The sequence below is a fragment of the Acinonyx jubatus genome, chromosome A1 (assembly GCF_027475565.1).
Source record: "Acinonyx jubatus isolate Ajub_Pintada_27869175 chromosome A1, VMU_Ajub_asm_v1.0, whole genome shotgun sequence".
NCBI classification, from domain to species: domain Eukaryota; kingdom Metazoa; phylum Chordata; class Mammalia; order Carnivora; family Felidae; genus Acinonyx; species Acinonyx jubatus.
In genome coordinates this window covers 199292945-199309638 of record NC_069380.1, presented here as the reverse complement: position 1 = coordinate 199309638, position 16694 = coordinate 199292945, and the positions used below count along the sequence as shown (strand labels likewise).

Genomic DNA, 16694 nt, shown 5'->3' with positions numbered 1-16694 from the left:
AATGCATCCCAACAATACAATAGAAATTACCAGGTAAATTGCGGAAACAAAGGAGGAATTAGTCAATTGTATATGGAAGTTAGGGAGAACATTTTTGAAAAGTGGCTCCTTAAGAGTGATTAATTCTTACTAAGCAAATTCTTTACTTTTCTTTGCATGTGCTTATCTCATCCTTTTCTTCAATCATAAAGAGACAGGAGCCATTGTTCTTCTCAGTTTTTAGATGAGAAAACTGAGAGTTTAAGTAATAACAAATTGTGGTTATGTACCTTGTCCAAATTTACATCGCTAGTAAGTTGGAGTGTCAGAGTTTGATCTGAACTCTTCTACTTCAAAATCTACTTCAATCATCACAAGCCTTTCCTGGGATGAGTGTTAAAAATGCTTCACAACTGATACCACAAAGAAGAAAATGAATGCATATAGTGGAAGTTTTTACCTGACTTGAAACAGATAAATTATTGAAATTACATGAAACACAATTCACTGCCAAGAAACCAACCAATCAACAAAAACTCCACATAGTTAGCCAGCTAAAACTCTTTGGAAATTCCATATATCCTTCTTAGTTAGGTACATTACAAGCTCAAATTAGTTGGAGAGAAACCTATTTAAATTGATTTAATCCACTTTCCACAAATTTACTTGAATCTGGAACAATTTGGAGGGAAATATCATTATATAATATGAAATTAATATCCAGTGGCACACTCTTACAGAAATGCTTCTCTTTTGTGGAGATAGCATGAAATATTCAAGATCATAACAAAAAGAAAATCAATTAATCAATGCATATGTACTGAGTTTCACCAATATATACTCAGCACTGTGCCAAAGGTTATTTAGGAGCAGTGGAAACATAGAGTAACTGGGCAATCAAGTATTCAAGAAACTTAAAACAACAACAATAAAACAGAGTAATTAAGATTTCATGTCAATTGAACAATTATTCATTACACTACTTCCTTTGCATCCTATTAAAATAATTTCCATCAAAAGTTCTTCTGAAGTTACTAAGATGAGTAAAACCAGTTCCTGCCTTCAGGGAACTTACAGTCTAGAAATGGGGAATTCAGGGAAGAAGAAATATTAGTGAATTGGTGAAGTTAGGAAAGATTTTTTTTGAGGAAGTAGTTTTGATCTGAAGGAGTTAGCTTTAATTTTTTTTGTAATGTTTATTTATTTTTGAGAGAGAGAGAGAGAAGAGAGAGAGAGATAGAGAGAGAGAGAGGAGAGAGAGAGAGATAGAGCATGAGCAGGGGAGGGACAGAGAGAGAGGGAGATACAGAATCCCAAGCAGGCTCTAGGCTCTGAGCTGTCAGTTACAGAGCCTGACTCTGGCTCGAACTCATGAACTGTGAGATCATGACCTGAGCCAAAGTGGGACGCTTGACTGACTGACCCACCCAGGCACCCTTGAAAGAGTTAGCTTTAAGTTTTGTTTGTTTGTTTGTTTGTTTGTTTGTTTGTTTTTTAGAGAGAGAGAGAATCCCAAGCAGGCTTCATGCTCATCGTGAAGCCCAATGAGAGGCTGGATCCCATCACCCTAGGATCATGACCTGAGCCAAAATCAAGAGTCTGATGCTCAACTGAGTGAGTCACCCAGGTGCCCCTAAATTGTTTATTATTTTTAATAAATAAAAATTTAAAGTTTCTGTCTGACTAAAGCATATCTATGGCAGAAAAGTGATTGCTATCTGGAATATATAAAGGTCTCCTATAAATCAATAATAAAAAGCCAGAAAACTCAATAAGAAAATAGAGAAAGGCTATGACAGTCATACTCAATTATACTTGTACACTCAAAAGACTATACCATTTACCAACAAACACTTGAAAAGATGCCCAATATCACTAATAATCAGGGAAATGCCAACAAAATAAGATGAATATTTTTCATCCTCCCTGCTAAAAAAGATAAAGATTTGTAGTACCTATTACTGGGAATGATGCAAGAATTAGTAATCTCAAAAACAGTTGGTGGAATATAAAATAAGGTTATTTTGAGAGTAATTTGTTTATACCTATCAAATTTTTAAATTGTCAGTTCCCTGTGATCCAGTCAGTCCACTTATACCAATATATTCCAAAGAAACTGCTGAAATTGTGCATAAAGATATACATTTATTGCAAATTGTTTTAATCAGAAAACATTTTGAAAAACCTATCATGACTGCAGAGGCATGGTTAAAGTATATTATGGCCTGTCGGTTCAATAAAATTCTGTACGGTAGCTGAGAGAAAGGAGCTAGATCTCTTTGCACTGACATAGAAAGTTCTCCAAGACAGTGGAAAAATCAAGTTGCAAAACAACACGTATTTTGTGGTTCCTTTTAAATTAAGATGTATATGTATAAGCCGATGAACATATATATGTGGATATATAAATGCAAGAATGAAAAGATTCTCTTGTAACTATTAATACTAATTATCTTTGGGATCAGGAGTGGATTTAGGGGTTTAGCTATGTAGGAATTTTTAAATTTTACTCTCTGTATTAATATATGCTTAAGTAGTTTGCACTGAGAATATATCCATGCAGTATTTATGCCCTTTTAAAAATAAACCAAGGGATAGGTATACAACAAAGTAGAATGAATAAGTGTGAGTACAAGCTGAGAAGTGGGAGTTTGTTTTAATGGGATGATGAGACATCTAATTTAATGAGGGCCAAGGATGCTTCTATGGTAGAAACGGGAATTAAAGTTTATGGAGAGACAAATGGGATGAAATTAAAGAGAAGTCTGGAACTAGAAAGAGCAGTTCAGTTTTTCTGTTACAGCTTTGGTGTTAGTTAAGTGTCTTAAAGTTGCTAGAAAGGGCTAACAAATCTCAACGAAACCAACACGATGCTCCATTTGACCTTAGGTTAGGCGATATGGTAAAGACCAAATTGAGACAAATTCCACATCAAACTACCTAAAATTCACTTCCATTTTGTCGAGTTTATTCAAGGGTGACTTTGTTTTGCTCATACTTTGATTGCTAGACCTACCAAATGAGGTTAGGGTAGCAGGATCAGTTTCTCCCAAAGCAATACTGCAGAAAGAATTGCCCAAATCCACTTTATTTAGGAAAGGCCAGTTGGGCCTAGCAGGCATTTTGAATTTTATGGATTTCTGTCCATTACAGAGCCACTGCAAGAAGGTCTTATAGATCGTAGGAAAGAATTTTGAGATCCCAGTGACTTCCCATTTCTCTCACATAAAATCCCACTTCCTCCCGTTGGCTTAAAGGCTCTTGGTGATGTCTTCCCATCGCGATCCCTCATGCTCTCTCTCTCCCTTTTTCACTCTCATTCTACCTCAAAAGCAAATTATCACAGTGCAGTTTCCACGGCTGACCAAGGCTGCTTTGCGTCCCCAGGGGCATTTGCTACTGATAACACCATCATGCATTTGGGAAAGGGGGCTGTTCTCTTGCTAATTCTGCCTCCCAACCTCTTTTCTTAATTCCTAAGAAATAACAGAGGTCAGGCTTGGACTTTTCTTCAGATGTAACTGAGGACTGGGATTCCTTTGGGAAAGGAAGTTCAATGCAGGAAAGGGAAAGATAACTGCCACTAGTAGAGGCTATTTTGAGAGCCTGTAGGCTCCAGGCCTGTTTCAGAATCCATTAAAGGGCTTCTTGTTGGCTTAACTCCTGGCCTGCTGCCATTGGTGAGGCCAGTTTACTCTGAAGTGAGACTTCTGAACGTTTATTTTTCTCAAAGTTCAGCTCAACTGCTGAACGTTTTGGAGAAAGGAAAAAGTTAATTGCAGTCTATGTCCCTGCTTCGAGAAGTTAATCAACTCCTTTGTGCCTCAGTTTCCTCTTTTGTAAAATGTGAAGAATTATAGGAACAGCTACCATCTAGGAGTATTGTGGATATTAAATGAGTTAATCTATGTAAAGCATATAGAGCAATGTCAGGCTGTTCTCATAACCTCTGGATACGTGTGACTTATTAGTTACTATGTCACAACTATTGAACTTAATGCTACATTCCATTGCCTTATGCTTCTGGGTCTTCTAGTATAGGTGAAAAATTTACATTTTTCCTCTAATAAATTTTGTTTTTTGGCTTGGGATTGTTTTTCTAACCTGGTGGGACTTTTCTGACTAGACCCAATCATCCAACTTATTGATTATTATCTTGAATTTACTATAGCACACTACCAGAGTTCTCTCTCATTGTGAATGATTTTTATTTATTAACAAACTGATTAGGGGCCCTATTATGTGATGTGTTCCTGAATGCATGTGAGTATGTGTGTGCACACAGAAGTGGTTAAGGCAGGGATATAACCTCCTCATCTCAAACATGCATATAGTTTTTAATCACTGTAAAATAAGCTAAATTTTAAATGAGAGTCTGAGATGAGGTCAGGTAAATGAGATATTGGCTGTGGGCAGAGTCTGAAATAATTATGCCATAAAGATCTAGTATGGAACACTGATGCTTTGCATGGTTTTTATTAGAGAAACTTCTCTTGCAAAAATGCATGCCACGAAAGAAAGGTTTTTTTTTTAATCTTAGCCCTTAACATTTAAAAATATTTAAATATATCACACCTTAAGGGCATGAACAGAGTGAGGTCAATTTTGTTTAACAAAAACAGGGCAGCCTGTGAGGCTTGAAAAGAAAATCAAATATAGGACAAATCATAAGAAGCCCTATTTTTTGAAGGGAGTAGTAAACCAAGAAGTGATCCAGACAAAAAAACATCAGGTAGGTTTAAGACTATTTCAAATTTATTTGTAGTAAGGGTTTTCCTTGGAGAATTCGAGCTTCGTGGATAAAGAGATAACCATCAAATAAATTTGGGGGAGTTGATAGATCTTAAGCTTTGTAGAGAAGTGAGAGCACAGAATGATAGGGGGAAGTACAAGTGATACCCTGTGGAAGAGAAGGAAGTGCTTTTGGTAGCCAAGGGGCCTACACGCCCAGGAAGAACATGAACCTGCCCTGCCCTACCCTGCCCTACGCAGGAAGTTTCAGGACAGGTCTGAGCAGAAAATGTACTGCATTGTGACTTTGACATCAAAGATGGCAGTGGTCCTGAGTGCAGAGGAACATTTCCTCTTATAATTCATGATGAATGTGATGTGTTCTAGGCTGTCTGACAAATCATTTCATGTTTTCTTTTCTGCAGGATAAAGGATTTGCAACACTGGAACATATGATTTCTCACTGCATTTGTCTCTGGAATCTTAAGGTTCTGTCAGGGGTGATAGCGATTTCTAATTCTCCTAAACATCATGTTGCCGCTTAATCACAATCCAAATTGGACTGATTAAGAGTCTGAGGCAGTTTGTCAACTCCTGCATACTTATGCTGGTAAGGAAGTTGGCTAAGATTGTGTTACACGGAAAGAAAAGAGGCTGCAAGGCACCACCGTTCATGCATCCAACCAACACTTAGGCCTGCCTCCTGTATTTCAGGCACTGCACCAGGCCCTGGGAATGCAGAACCAGCTGAGACATGGTCTGCTCAGGGAAGCCTTCTCGGTGGAGGACAAAACAACAAGAAAAGTGCCATTGAAGGCTCATCCTAGGGCATGTGGCAATATAGAGGCAGGACGGCTACATCAGCCCTGCCGTGTCCTTAGGTAGAACAGGGAGTAAGGATCAGAGCAGTATCTCACTTCTAAACCAGACAACAAGATTGTAGGAGCTTTCCCCTGATCGGCAAAGGAGTGGCTTTTTAAAACAAGCCAGATATCCATCTTCTAGGGAGACCCTGGCACGTGCTCGTTGCCGCTGCCAATTTTTTGTGGACGGAAATCCCTAGGAGGGAAGAGCTGGTGAGTGTTTGGAAGTAGAGGAAGTCCCTCGAAAGGGGCTGCATTTCCTAAAGGGTGTCCCAAAGGGGCTAGACTATTTCCATCTGGGAGAAAAAGACTCCGGCAGGGAGGGAAGGTGTATGTCTGGAGGCGTGTCAAGGCTTTTTCCATCTTGCCTGATGGGGCAAGAAGGAAAGATTTGTTCGTTTTATTTATTTATTTTCGATTTTTAAAGATTTTTCTTTTCCCTTTCCCCTCCCTCCCAGCCACTCCGGTTTGGGTTTTCCATATGACTCATAATCTCTTCCGAAAGTGGAGTCGAATTCATAAAAGTGGTGGAAGGGGGGGCAGGCTGGGAGCCCCGGGGAGTCTTCACTACCTACATTCCCACTCAGCCCCCGGCGCGAGCGGCGGCCGGGGCGGGGACGCCCAGCCTGCGCCGGGGATGGCGGATACTATTCACACCCCGGCGGCCGGGACCCGGTGACTGGGCGCGGGAGGGTCTGCAGCGGGCGGCGCTGCAGCAGCAGCCTCGGCACGGCCGCCGCCGCCCGCGGGCTCGAGTGTGCGCGGGTGTGGAAGGCCGGCGTGCGGGCCGCGAGGGGTGTGCGCGCGTGAGGCGGAGCGGGGCTCGCCCCTCGCCGGCGCCCGCCGCCCCGCCGGTGATCGCTCTCCGGCCGTCTCCAGCACCTTCGGCCCCCCACGGCCGTTGGTCCGGGCGGGGGAGGGAGAAAGTGAGACTCGGTGTCATCACCATCCATTGTCAGGAGGGGAGGAAATTGGAATCCAGCAGTGGCGAGCAGCAGCTGGGCGGTCACATCTGGGAATGCAAAGCCGACCTCCCCCTCCTCCTCCTCCTCCACCACCTCCTCCTCTCTCACCCAGGATCACTTCCGAAACCACTTCGCCTTCAGCCCCTGCCTCGGCCAGAGGTTTCATTTTTAACTGAATATTTGCGAAAGCTGGAAGCGTGCGAGGGGGGTGGGGTGGGGTGGAAATAGCGGCTGCTTCTTTTCCAGGGATTTATTTAATGGGGATGTGTTCAAGGCAAGAGCGAATTCAGAAGGATATCGACGTCGTGATCCAGAAGTCCAGAGCCGAGAAGGACTGCCTGTTTGCAGGTGAGTTCTCGCCTTTCCGGAGGCTCCGACCCAGAGCCAGCTTCCCTTGCCCGCCCGCCGCCCCCCTTCCCAGTTTTCTGACCGCGACGTGTGTGGCTCGGGCTGGGGGTGGGTTGCACGTCCCCGTTCCGGGGTTCATTTGGCAACAGCTGCTGCAGCGGGAGCGGGAGCCAAAAGGGGGAAGGGGCGCCAGCCTCTCCCCTACTCCCCTCCCCCCTCCCCCCTCCCCCCCAGTCTGGGGCGGCCACCAGCTCTGGGGGCAGAACCACCGTGGCCCGAGCCGGGGTCTAGCCGGAGGGGCCGTGCGTGGTCGTTTCAGCCCCTTGTGGATGCCCGGAGCGTCCCAGCCCGCCTCCGGGCTTTCGGCAGCGGCGGCCGAGCCGGGAGGGGAGGACCCGCGGGTTTGCGCAATGGGCTGAGCGGCGGCGGCCGGGAATGGAGCCCGCTGCGCTGCGCTACGCTGCGCTGGCTGGCTGCGCCCGGCGCCGAGGCCCCCGGGGGGCAGCGCTGGCCGGGTCTCCCCGCCTTCAGCTCCAGCTAGTCCCCACCGACTGGCAGCGCGTTACCCCGGAAAGAGAAGGGACTCCCGGGGTTTCCGAGGCGCCCTGCTCCCCTGCCTGGGGGTCGCCTTTCGTCCATTTTGCTCCCCCGGGAGAGGGATCGGATTTTGCTTTCTCAGCCGCGAGCTCCGCGGGGGCAGCTTCCGGCCGCCCCTACCGGGAAATTCCCGCCGTTGCCATGGCACCCGGCACTTGTTGCGGGGGGCGGCCTCCCGCGGCACCTGGCCCGGGGTGCGCAGCATCCCCTTCGGCGTGGGGCGGAGAGGGGACCGCGCGGCTCTCCTGCCCACGCCTGCCGCCCCGCCAGGCCTTCCCTTGGCTCCACTAAATAGGGGGCCCAAGTCCTGACCGGGGTTAATAACCCAGTTAAGGGGTAGCTTTTAACAGGACTTTTCCGTTTCAGATTTCAGATACTCAGACTCCACCTTTACTTTCACCTACGTTGGCGGCCCCAAAAGGTATTTGTGTGTATAGAGTTGCTTCATTTCCTGTTCACAGGCTTGTGTTTCCTTTGTTCTTAGCATGTTCCTTGTTTGGGTATTTTTTTTTTTTTTTCTTGTTGCTGTCCTTTAGCCACATCCCGAACTTGAGGTCCCTCCGTTTTGAATAACAGAGGGGAAATAAATATGCCTGATTCAAGTGTGTCTAAGATCACGCCACAGGCAATGAGCAGAACTCTTGCACTGTTCATGTTCTGCTGTAGTAGCTTCTTGAGACGTTTGGGGGTTGATGGAGTTAAGCGGGTGCAGAACCGGAATACTAGGTATGAAGTGAAATACATAAAAGATGAAAGATGTCACAAAGTAGTTCGATCACAAATAATAATTTTCCTGGTGAGTTGGGGCTGCATGTTTCCATATTTTCTGAAGGTTGACATAAATATTCAGTCTCCCAATTCTCCATACCTTTTTTTTTTTTAAGGAGTGGTATTTTGTTTTTCACATGTAGTTTTGGAAAGAATTTGGAAGTTCTGTGTAGCTGGAGTGTATCACTTCTCTCTGGAGGCAGAGGTAGGACAGATGCCTATATTAGTACTAGATTGTTAACAGTGTGAGAGAAGTCCAATTCCAATTTTGTATTTAGGAAGTAGAGTTACAATGAAAGGTAGCCATTAAAATATGACTTGCTGCCTTCACTTGTTAAGTTAGGATTTTCTGGGACACAGGTTGAAAAAAGCAGTGGCCACATGTGAGCACTGTCAGAGATTTAGCCTTGCTGTTAGGACATGACACGCAGTATCATTTGATCACATTCCAAAATACCGCTTAGCTAATGGAAATGTTTATGAACATACAAATTGCAAAAGAAGCTTTCCTCTGTAAATACATTTTTTTAAGGTTGGAATTAATGTGAATCTTTAAAATGCTTAGGATCTGTGCTGAAGTCTAGATATCAAAAAAGCTTTAATTAAGACGGTTATCACATTTCCCATATGTACAGCCTAAGCCTCAGGATTGGTGTATTGATTTGATTAACTAGTTGAAAATATAACACATATAACATGTGTACTTACTGCGAGAGAATGAAATTACCATACTTCTTAATTTATTGGGGTGCTGTCATCTTTGTAATTATGAATAAAAAGAATAACCGAGAGGAGATTCAGCTGAATTAATGCTGCTCCTGCACTGACTGTCCCAAGGAGGTTGGTGTATATCCTTTTGGATTATTTTAGCAGTTAAAATACGCCGTGTGGCCCGTTGAACACATTCTCTCCCATTCTCTCCCAGATATCTATTCAGGTAGATACCTACTTGAGTAGTCAGTTTCACAGGTTGTTCACCCAGTGAGAGGTGCGGCCTGGGGAATGCTGTGGGTCGGTTTTTCAAATAACTAGCTTATTTTCAGTAAGATACTTGAGTTCTTTTGGGCTCAGTTTACTCATCTGTACAATGAGGGAGTGAGCCAGACACTTAATCTCTAAGATCTGTTAGATGCTGCAGTAAGATTCTTTATCAGCAAATTATTGAACTGGTGTTAACACAGCAAGAGGTGGAAAAGGTATGAATGCCTCCAGGAGCAAAGCCAGGGGGGTTGGGATGAATAATTAACTAATTAAGATAACATCAGTTTTCACTGTAGGCAACCAGTGCCACGGTTGCTCTTCAAGTCAGAGAGGTTTCCTTTTCTATGTAATCCTATTAAGGGATAGTATTTTCTTCTGTCTCTGATTTAAATACCTGGGACTTGTGTCTGTATTGCAGAACATACCGTCTGTTAAAGAAGAAAAATAACTCTTTGGGACTGTTGGTGTGATTGCTTTGTCTCCCCGAAAGCTTGTTCTCCAAAACAATATATAAAAGGTTGCTTTAGTATAATAATCATAATCCCTTTCATGATAATCCTTTATGGATTTATAGCTAATGGCAAAGAAGACATTTTTTTCCTGAAGAGAAAAAATGCATCGTTTTCATTAACTACATTAGAATCTGATACTATGTATTTCTCATTGTGGCATGTCAGTTGGGCATTTAAAATTTTTTAAATCTTGCTGTTTTGATTTAAAGTGTTTATCAACTTCTGATATTCCATTAAGAGTGTCCTTTCAGGTAAGCTAGACTTACTTTACCATGAAAGGAGGTGGGAATCTTAAGGAGAGATAGTACATGATTATCTTGAATTCTTTAGCTATCACTTTCTCTAAACCATTGAGGACATATTTAAAGAATAATTTTCAGTTCAGGTTGTAGATAAATTAAGCCATTGTCTCTGTGTCACACATTCTAAGAACAAGTTACACTTTGTTCTAAAGGCAAAGGTTGACCTTACATGCTACTATTCAAATAAAGAAATAATATTGAGAATTTTTGTTACATGTGTATGTTTTATGTTTCTGTGGATAAGAGGAAATGCCCAGAGGCAGCTGTGTCTGGGCTGGCCAGTGGCCTAGTGAATTGGCCTTTCGTGTGGAGGTTGAAGTGCCCGTTAACATTTGCCATTCTGCTGCGTCGGTCGACTTTTGGTGAGGAATGAGGGAGAGCCGATGGTCAGCTGGGAGACTGAGTTCAGTTAGTTTTGCCTCATGGGAAGGTACAAGGAATTCTTCTCACTTTCAGATGTACAGACTGAGGCTTAGAGTTTAAGAAACATGCTGAGATGTACTTCGTTTGGTGAAGAAGCTACGGAGTAAACCCTGTTCTGTCACACCAAAACCTGCGCTACAGTAGGTTTCTCAGCCTCCTTGACCATGGGGACACTTCAACATTGAAAGATTCTGTGGATACTTATTTGCGAGTGATAGTTTTAGTGTCACTTCATTGAGAAATAATGAGAAAGGAGGTGTTAAATGTTACGAATTTGGTTATTAGTACCATCTTCAAGTGCTTGAAAACATATGGTATATATGCAGCCTAGATCACTTTATTCTAGCAATGCTCCTTGTAACACCTCTGATTCCCGGGTTCCTTAGAGTAACTTCACAGCTGTCAGTGGTTCAGGGCCTGCCATGGGCACCTTCTCGGCACTGCTGCTGGTTTCAGGGGTGTGCCAGCGTCTGGCCTCAACTCTAGACAGTTTGGAAGTTTATGCAAAAGTCATTCCTTCCCCATACTTGTCATGCTTCTGATCTCCTGCCTCCTCCTTTCTCCCTTATCGATGGACAGTAAAATCCTTAAGACCCACAAAGGTTTAGGTTCTTCTGGTCCTTCATCTCACATGCCATCGGTCACGCAGTTAGTGGTAGGAGACACAGAAAGGGTAAAGTGGGTAGTGACAGCTACTAGAGATGGGAGAGCAGGCTGAGTCAAGAAAGACAAGGATTGGGCAAGGGAGCCCGATGGGCCTGGCCTGGGACCCTGGGGGGTTCCCTGATTGTGAGCTTCCAGCAAGGAAAGTATTGTGAGGATACAACTGAGATTTTAAAAATACAAAATAGTGTTGATAGTAAAAAAAAAAAAAAATATTGAAAAGAAGAGATAAGCCAACAAAAAACAAAAAGAAACACACGATTTTTCCATCTTCTATTAAAGTATTAGAGTTTATTCTTTCAGAAGTTTTTATGTCTGTATTCATATAAAGTATATACATCCAGATTGTATTATACTCTTTTGAGACCTCACTGTTTTTTTCACCCAAGAATGTAACAATGTCTTCCTTTTAGAAAGGATATGAGAATACAGAAATGTTTGTTAAACGGAGTTTTCTAATCAAGGAGTATGACTGCAGGACAAGAAATCTAATGTTAGAAATTACTAATGAGTTAGAAACTTAGTATCTGGCAGAATGTGCAGAGTGTATATACATATATATAGTGTATATATGTATATATATACCCATATACCTTTTATTGTAGGGACAGACACTCTTTCACGTGGTCATTGGTAGAGTGGCATCTTTGGAAGTGTGTCGCGCCCCCCGCCCCATCTTTTAGGATGTAACATGTAAATGTTTTAGAACATCACGTGTAACACTGACAATAGTGTCAGCAATCCCTCCAATCACATGCTACCTCTTCTTTCTCCTGTGCCTTTGCACATGCTGCAGAACACCCGTCTACACCGTCTTCCCACCCCTTCCCCGCATTCATTGTTGGATCTTTGCTAAGCCAAATTCCCCTCTGAGAAGCCTTTCCTGGCATCCCCTTGCCTGTCCCTGTATTATTCTTTTAGTTTTTTTGTTATAATATTTATTTATTTATTTATTTATTTATTTATTTATTTATTTTGAGAGAGAGTGAGTGTGTGCATGAACAGGGGAGGGACAGAGAGAGAGGAGGGACAGAATCTTCAGCAAGTTCTGCGCTGTCAGAGCAGAGCCCGACATGGGACTCGATTTCATGAACAGTGAGATCATGACCTGAGCCGAAGTCAAGAGATGGGTGCTTAACTGACTGAGCCACCCAGGTGCCCCACTGCTGGATACTTCTAAAACCATGATGTCACATTGTGTTGTTAGCACCTGAGTTTACTTGATCGTCTGTCTGACCTTGAGCCTCTGGGAAGTAGGGCCTGTCCTATTCACTGCATTTTTCCCTTGCCCCTAGCTCACTGCTTAGTACACTATGTTTTCTGAATAAGTAGCTATTGATTCAATCATTATAGGAATGCTAAAAGGTCTTTTGGCCGGTGGGGAGCAATTTCCTAACTAAATGACTAGGTGTAGAGATGATCACATACTTCAAAAAGCCCCAAATCTGGTAATGTCACTTGCAGTGGACTCTCTTAAGAATCCAAAAGTTGCCTTGCCAAGTTATAAGCCCTGTGGCATGCTCAAATGCTTTCAGGGGACAGGAAGATAATGCAGTGGCTTAACATTTGAAGAGAGTTATGAAGACTATGGCACACTGGAGAGTTTGGACTCTTAAAAGTATTTAATTTCAGTTTAAAAAATCAATAGCACTTTGGTGATCAAGCAAATTTTCTGGGGGCCCTAAATCACCTGGGCTCCCAGTGTTGAATTTCTTACTCATGGGATGTCATGGAGAGAGACAAGCTACTTGATTGCAAAAGTGCATTTGTTTTGACTTTCTTAGAAAGGAGGAGTGTACAAAGGTGTGCAGGAATGGGGACATCGGGAGGGTGGCAAAGTAGAAAAAGATCATCTGAAAAAGATTAATCAGTTTTCATTGTGAAAGAATTACATACTCACTCTAGAAATCTTGAAACATACAATTGTTTTGAAACTATCAAGTGCTCCTTAAGATGTCATAAGGGAAAGAATGATCATTTTTTAAAATCAGAAATTACCGCATTCGTCTTGGCAATGGGGACTTGCTTCCCATAATCGTATAGTGTATCAGTTGCTATTTTTTATAGTGTGTTCCTTGGAGCCCTGAGAACAGACATTGGAAATTGGGGTGCCTGGTGGAAGGGAGTGCAAAGGAAGCCGAGTGAGGGAATGAGATCTGGGCTCTCTCATCCCTTTGTAGACTATAGCTGCTTTGGCTCTTTTCTGTGTACATTTTTTTTGAAAAAAAGTTTCATTGTTAAATGAATTTCAAAACCACTGACCTAAAATAGCCACCAATTTTTAACACGAATTTAACTTCATTGAAACTTACATACTAAAATATTTAAACCCCATTTACTTCACGGGTCAAGATAATACTCTTAATCATCTTTTTGGTCACAGTCTCTGCTATGCCTTTTGCCTACTGTACATCCTATGTTTGCAACAAAGACGAGTACGTATTTTGTCAGCTATTTTACATTTTATAGCTAAAGAAACTTAGGCTTAGGCCATTTAAATAGCCTACAGTTAGTATGAAGCAGAGTAGGGATATATTTCAGTGTAAGTCAATGTTTATGTAAGGTTGAGGGGCATTGGTTGAATTGGCATGACTAGGATAGTTGGGAATGTTTGAGGTTGGGGAAGGATTGCTTAGTGGGATGTCAGCCAGGGGCAGTACTGAACATTCCACTGGTTGGCAAGGGAAGTGCCCGAGCCCAGCGCTGAGCATTAACAGTGAGAAAATTATGTACATTGGCTGTGGAATCCTTACACAAATATTGGGCTGATCCGTTTAAATTCCCCATCATTTCTCTCGGCAGCATTTTGAAAAATACATATAAGTGAAAATTTATCAGTCCTAAAAATATTTTGTAATTCTCTGCACAGATTTGCTGTTGGATAGATTGTGCTGTAGTTGATAAATCTTGCTTTAAGACAGCTGCCACTGACTTAGTGTGGAATTGTAAAGTTATTGGCGTGTAATCTTTCTTTTTCATTCTCTAAATTTTTGAAATCTTATTTTCCATGTACCCTCAGGAAACGCTAATAAGAAATAGGTTCTTATTAACAAAATAAGGCTTGTCATTCCTATTTTATTGTGACATAATTTAGTTTTCTGTTCAGTTGTCTCACTTAAATGGTGGACACTCAACCCAGCCTATCAGAACAACTCGTGATTTCCTCGTTAAAAGAAGCTTCCCTTCCCAGCCTTTCCCTGATATCACATCATTTGAACCTCAGGTCTCATGTGTCTCACCTCCCTCTTCATTTCTTTCCGCTTCATATGCTCCTCTGCTGACTCTTCCTTTGAAATCACTGTGGGCATCTTCATCCTTCCCAGGGTCCACATTTGGTCCCGGCCGTGATCACCTTGACTTACGTCAGTCACTTTAACCCAGTGTTGAAAAATTCTAGACTAACAGCCCCTCACCCATCCAGTTCATTGATACCTGAACTCTTTTAAGTATGAATTTAACCGTAGCATTTTTTCTGCATGGAAGCCTTCAAATGTGACCACAGTTTTCTCCATATCAAATTTAAGCCCCCATTCTTGGCTTTCTAGGGCAACCTTCTTATCCAGTCGTATGCATTTCTTAGGCTTCCACTGTTTGTTTATTGACCTGGTCTCTTCATTCAACAGCAGGTTGTATTTAGTGCATTAAGCATGCACAGCTGTTGAAGGTTTATTGATTGATAGATTCTGTGTCACAAAATATGCTTGCTTTGGATATCATGTTCATGATTTTTATTATCACCAATGCCAGTTCATTTAATCTTTTCTTTGACCACAGGTGGCATCTCTGTGAAAATATATGACGAATTTATGGTCAAGAAGGGGATAGAGTAAGATCATGAGTAGGACAAACAGAATAAGACAAAGTGAGATCTGAGGAGGATGGGATGAGAATATGAATAGTTCTGGGTAGTTCTCGGTTCATTACAGAGTAATGGCAACAACAAGTTTTGGGTGTAGTTCATTTGCATATCAGTGACATCCCAGTTTATGGCTGACACCTTCTTGGTATTAATGGTGGTGGGAGGGGGAGGGATGCCAAAGCAGAATGTTAAATTTAAAAGGGAATCATCCACTTAAACCTTTGTGCAGTCAGATCAATTTTCTCTGTATAGGAAGTAGCAGAAAGCTAGCTGCTAACAGACTTTCCCCAAGAGGGTTTCTTTCTGAACATTTTGAAATGTAGATGGAAAAGATCTTACTCATGGCCTGCAAGTGTCCTTAGGATTTGTCAACCAACTCAGAAGTGCTGTAGTTATTTGGGTTTTCATCATTGTTTTGTTTCAAAAACAAGTATAGGTTGTTATTCCAGGAATCCAAGAATCACTTATAGAATATTTACTGTACACAAAGTGTAGATTGGAGCCAGAGACTCAATGTAACTACTTTACATTTGTTAGGCTTTCGCAGCTATGAAGAAAAAAGTTCAGACAGAATTGGAAAACAACAAAAATGCTGTTAAGGACAGAGCTGTGTCAAAGAGAGAATGTAAGTCAAATAAAGAAAAAAAGTCACAAAAAATCAATATTCTGTTTAAAGACTAGAATTCTGGTTCCCAGCAGAGTGCCTAGAATACAATAAATATTTCCTATTATTTCATTAAAAAAAATGTTATTTATTTTGAGGGGAGGGGAGAGACAGAAAGAAAGGGAGTGAAAGAATCCCAAGCAGATCTGAGCCGTCAGCACAGAGCCCGACGTGGGGCTTGATCCCACGAACCATGAGGTCATGACCTGAGCTGAAATCAAGAGTCAGACGCTTAACCAACTGAGCCACCCAGGTGCCCCTTTCCTACTACTTCTTAAACGACAGTCATATTTTTCTTACATTATGTGATAACATTCCCAAACTGTTTAATTCGGTGTTAGGTGTATGGCCAAATATGTCTGGGAAATGCTGAGATAAACAATATTAAACCTTTCTAATGGTTGGCATTTTAGAGCTTTTTATATATTACTGTACATTATGCATATGTAAGAGGTGAATGAAGTATTCAGGCTTTCTCAGACTTATTTGAGCACAGATCTGGAACGTCTTGAGAGAGTTGTTTTGTGGAAAACACTTTGGCAAACTCTGAGTCTTAGTCATTAAGAATAGTTTTTGAGTAAACAGCAGTATAGTAGAAATAGAAATTGCCGATTCACCTTGAGCCCTGAAGAATTTATTTTCGGTGATTTTTATAAAACTTGCTTTATGACCAGGAAAGTTTTGGTTAAAGGCATTTGGCATTTCGTGCCACTCACTGTTTTGTATGAGGGTTTATTTCTCTGTGTCTGTCACTTTGTCCTCAGTCGTGTTGAATCCATTTATGAGGGCTTTCAACTATTCTTCTTCACAGCCTTGAAGCCAGCAGGACCCAGTCTGGTGCAAGATTAGAAGTCAGCCTCATAAGGAAGTGTTTGAGATAAATAATGATTTTTGTGTAGTGGAAGTACTCATTATGTCCTCTTGAATTCTGCCGCTTTGACTGCAGTAGGGCTTCTTAGTGAGCAGTCTTTGGTGGAGTATATACTTTTGGAGAAATTCATGGTAAGGGAAATCTGGAATTTATCTAAATGTTTCTTTC

The 16694-nt window shown here is 42.0% G+C and overlaps 1 protein-coding gene across 2 annotated transcripts in view; it reads left to right on the top strand.

The window, feature by feature from the left end:
- The first annotated feature begins 5160 nt into the window (after positions 1 to 5160).
- PARP8 (poly(ADP-ribose) polymerase family member 8) overlaps positions 5161 to 16694 on the top strand; it is a 175798-nt gene continuing 164264 nt past the window's right edge. Inside the window, exons 1-3 of one of the 2 annotated variants that reach the window (XM_053200812.1) lie at positions 5161 to 5786; positions 6785 to 6886; positions 7850 to 7904. In XM_053200812.1, coding sequence (XP_053056787.1) covers positions 6796 to 6886; positions 7850 to 7904 — 146 coding nt within the window. In that variant the 5' untranslated portion in view covers positions 5161 to 5786; positions 6785 to 6795. Of the gene's footprint in view, positions 5787 to 6165; positions 6698 to 6784; positions 6887 to 7849; positions 7905 to 16694 lie in introns of those variants that run through there. The other variant, XM_015085963.3, reaches the window with a different exon arrangement.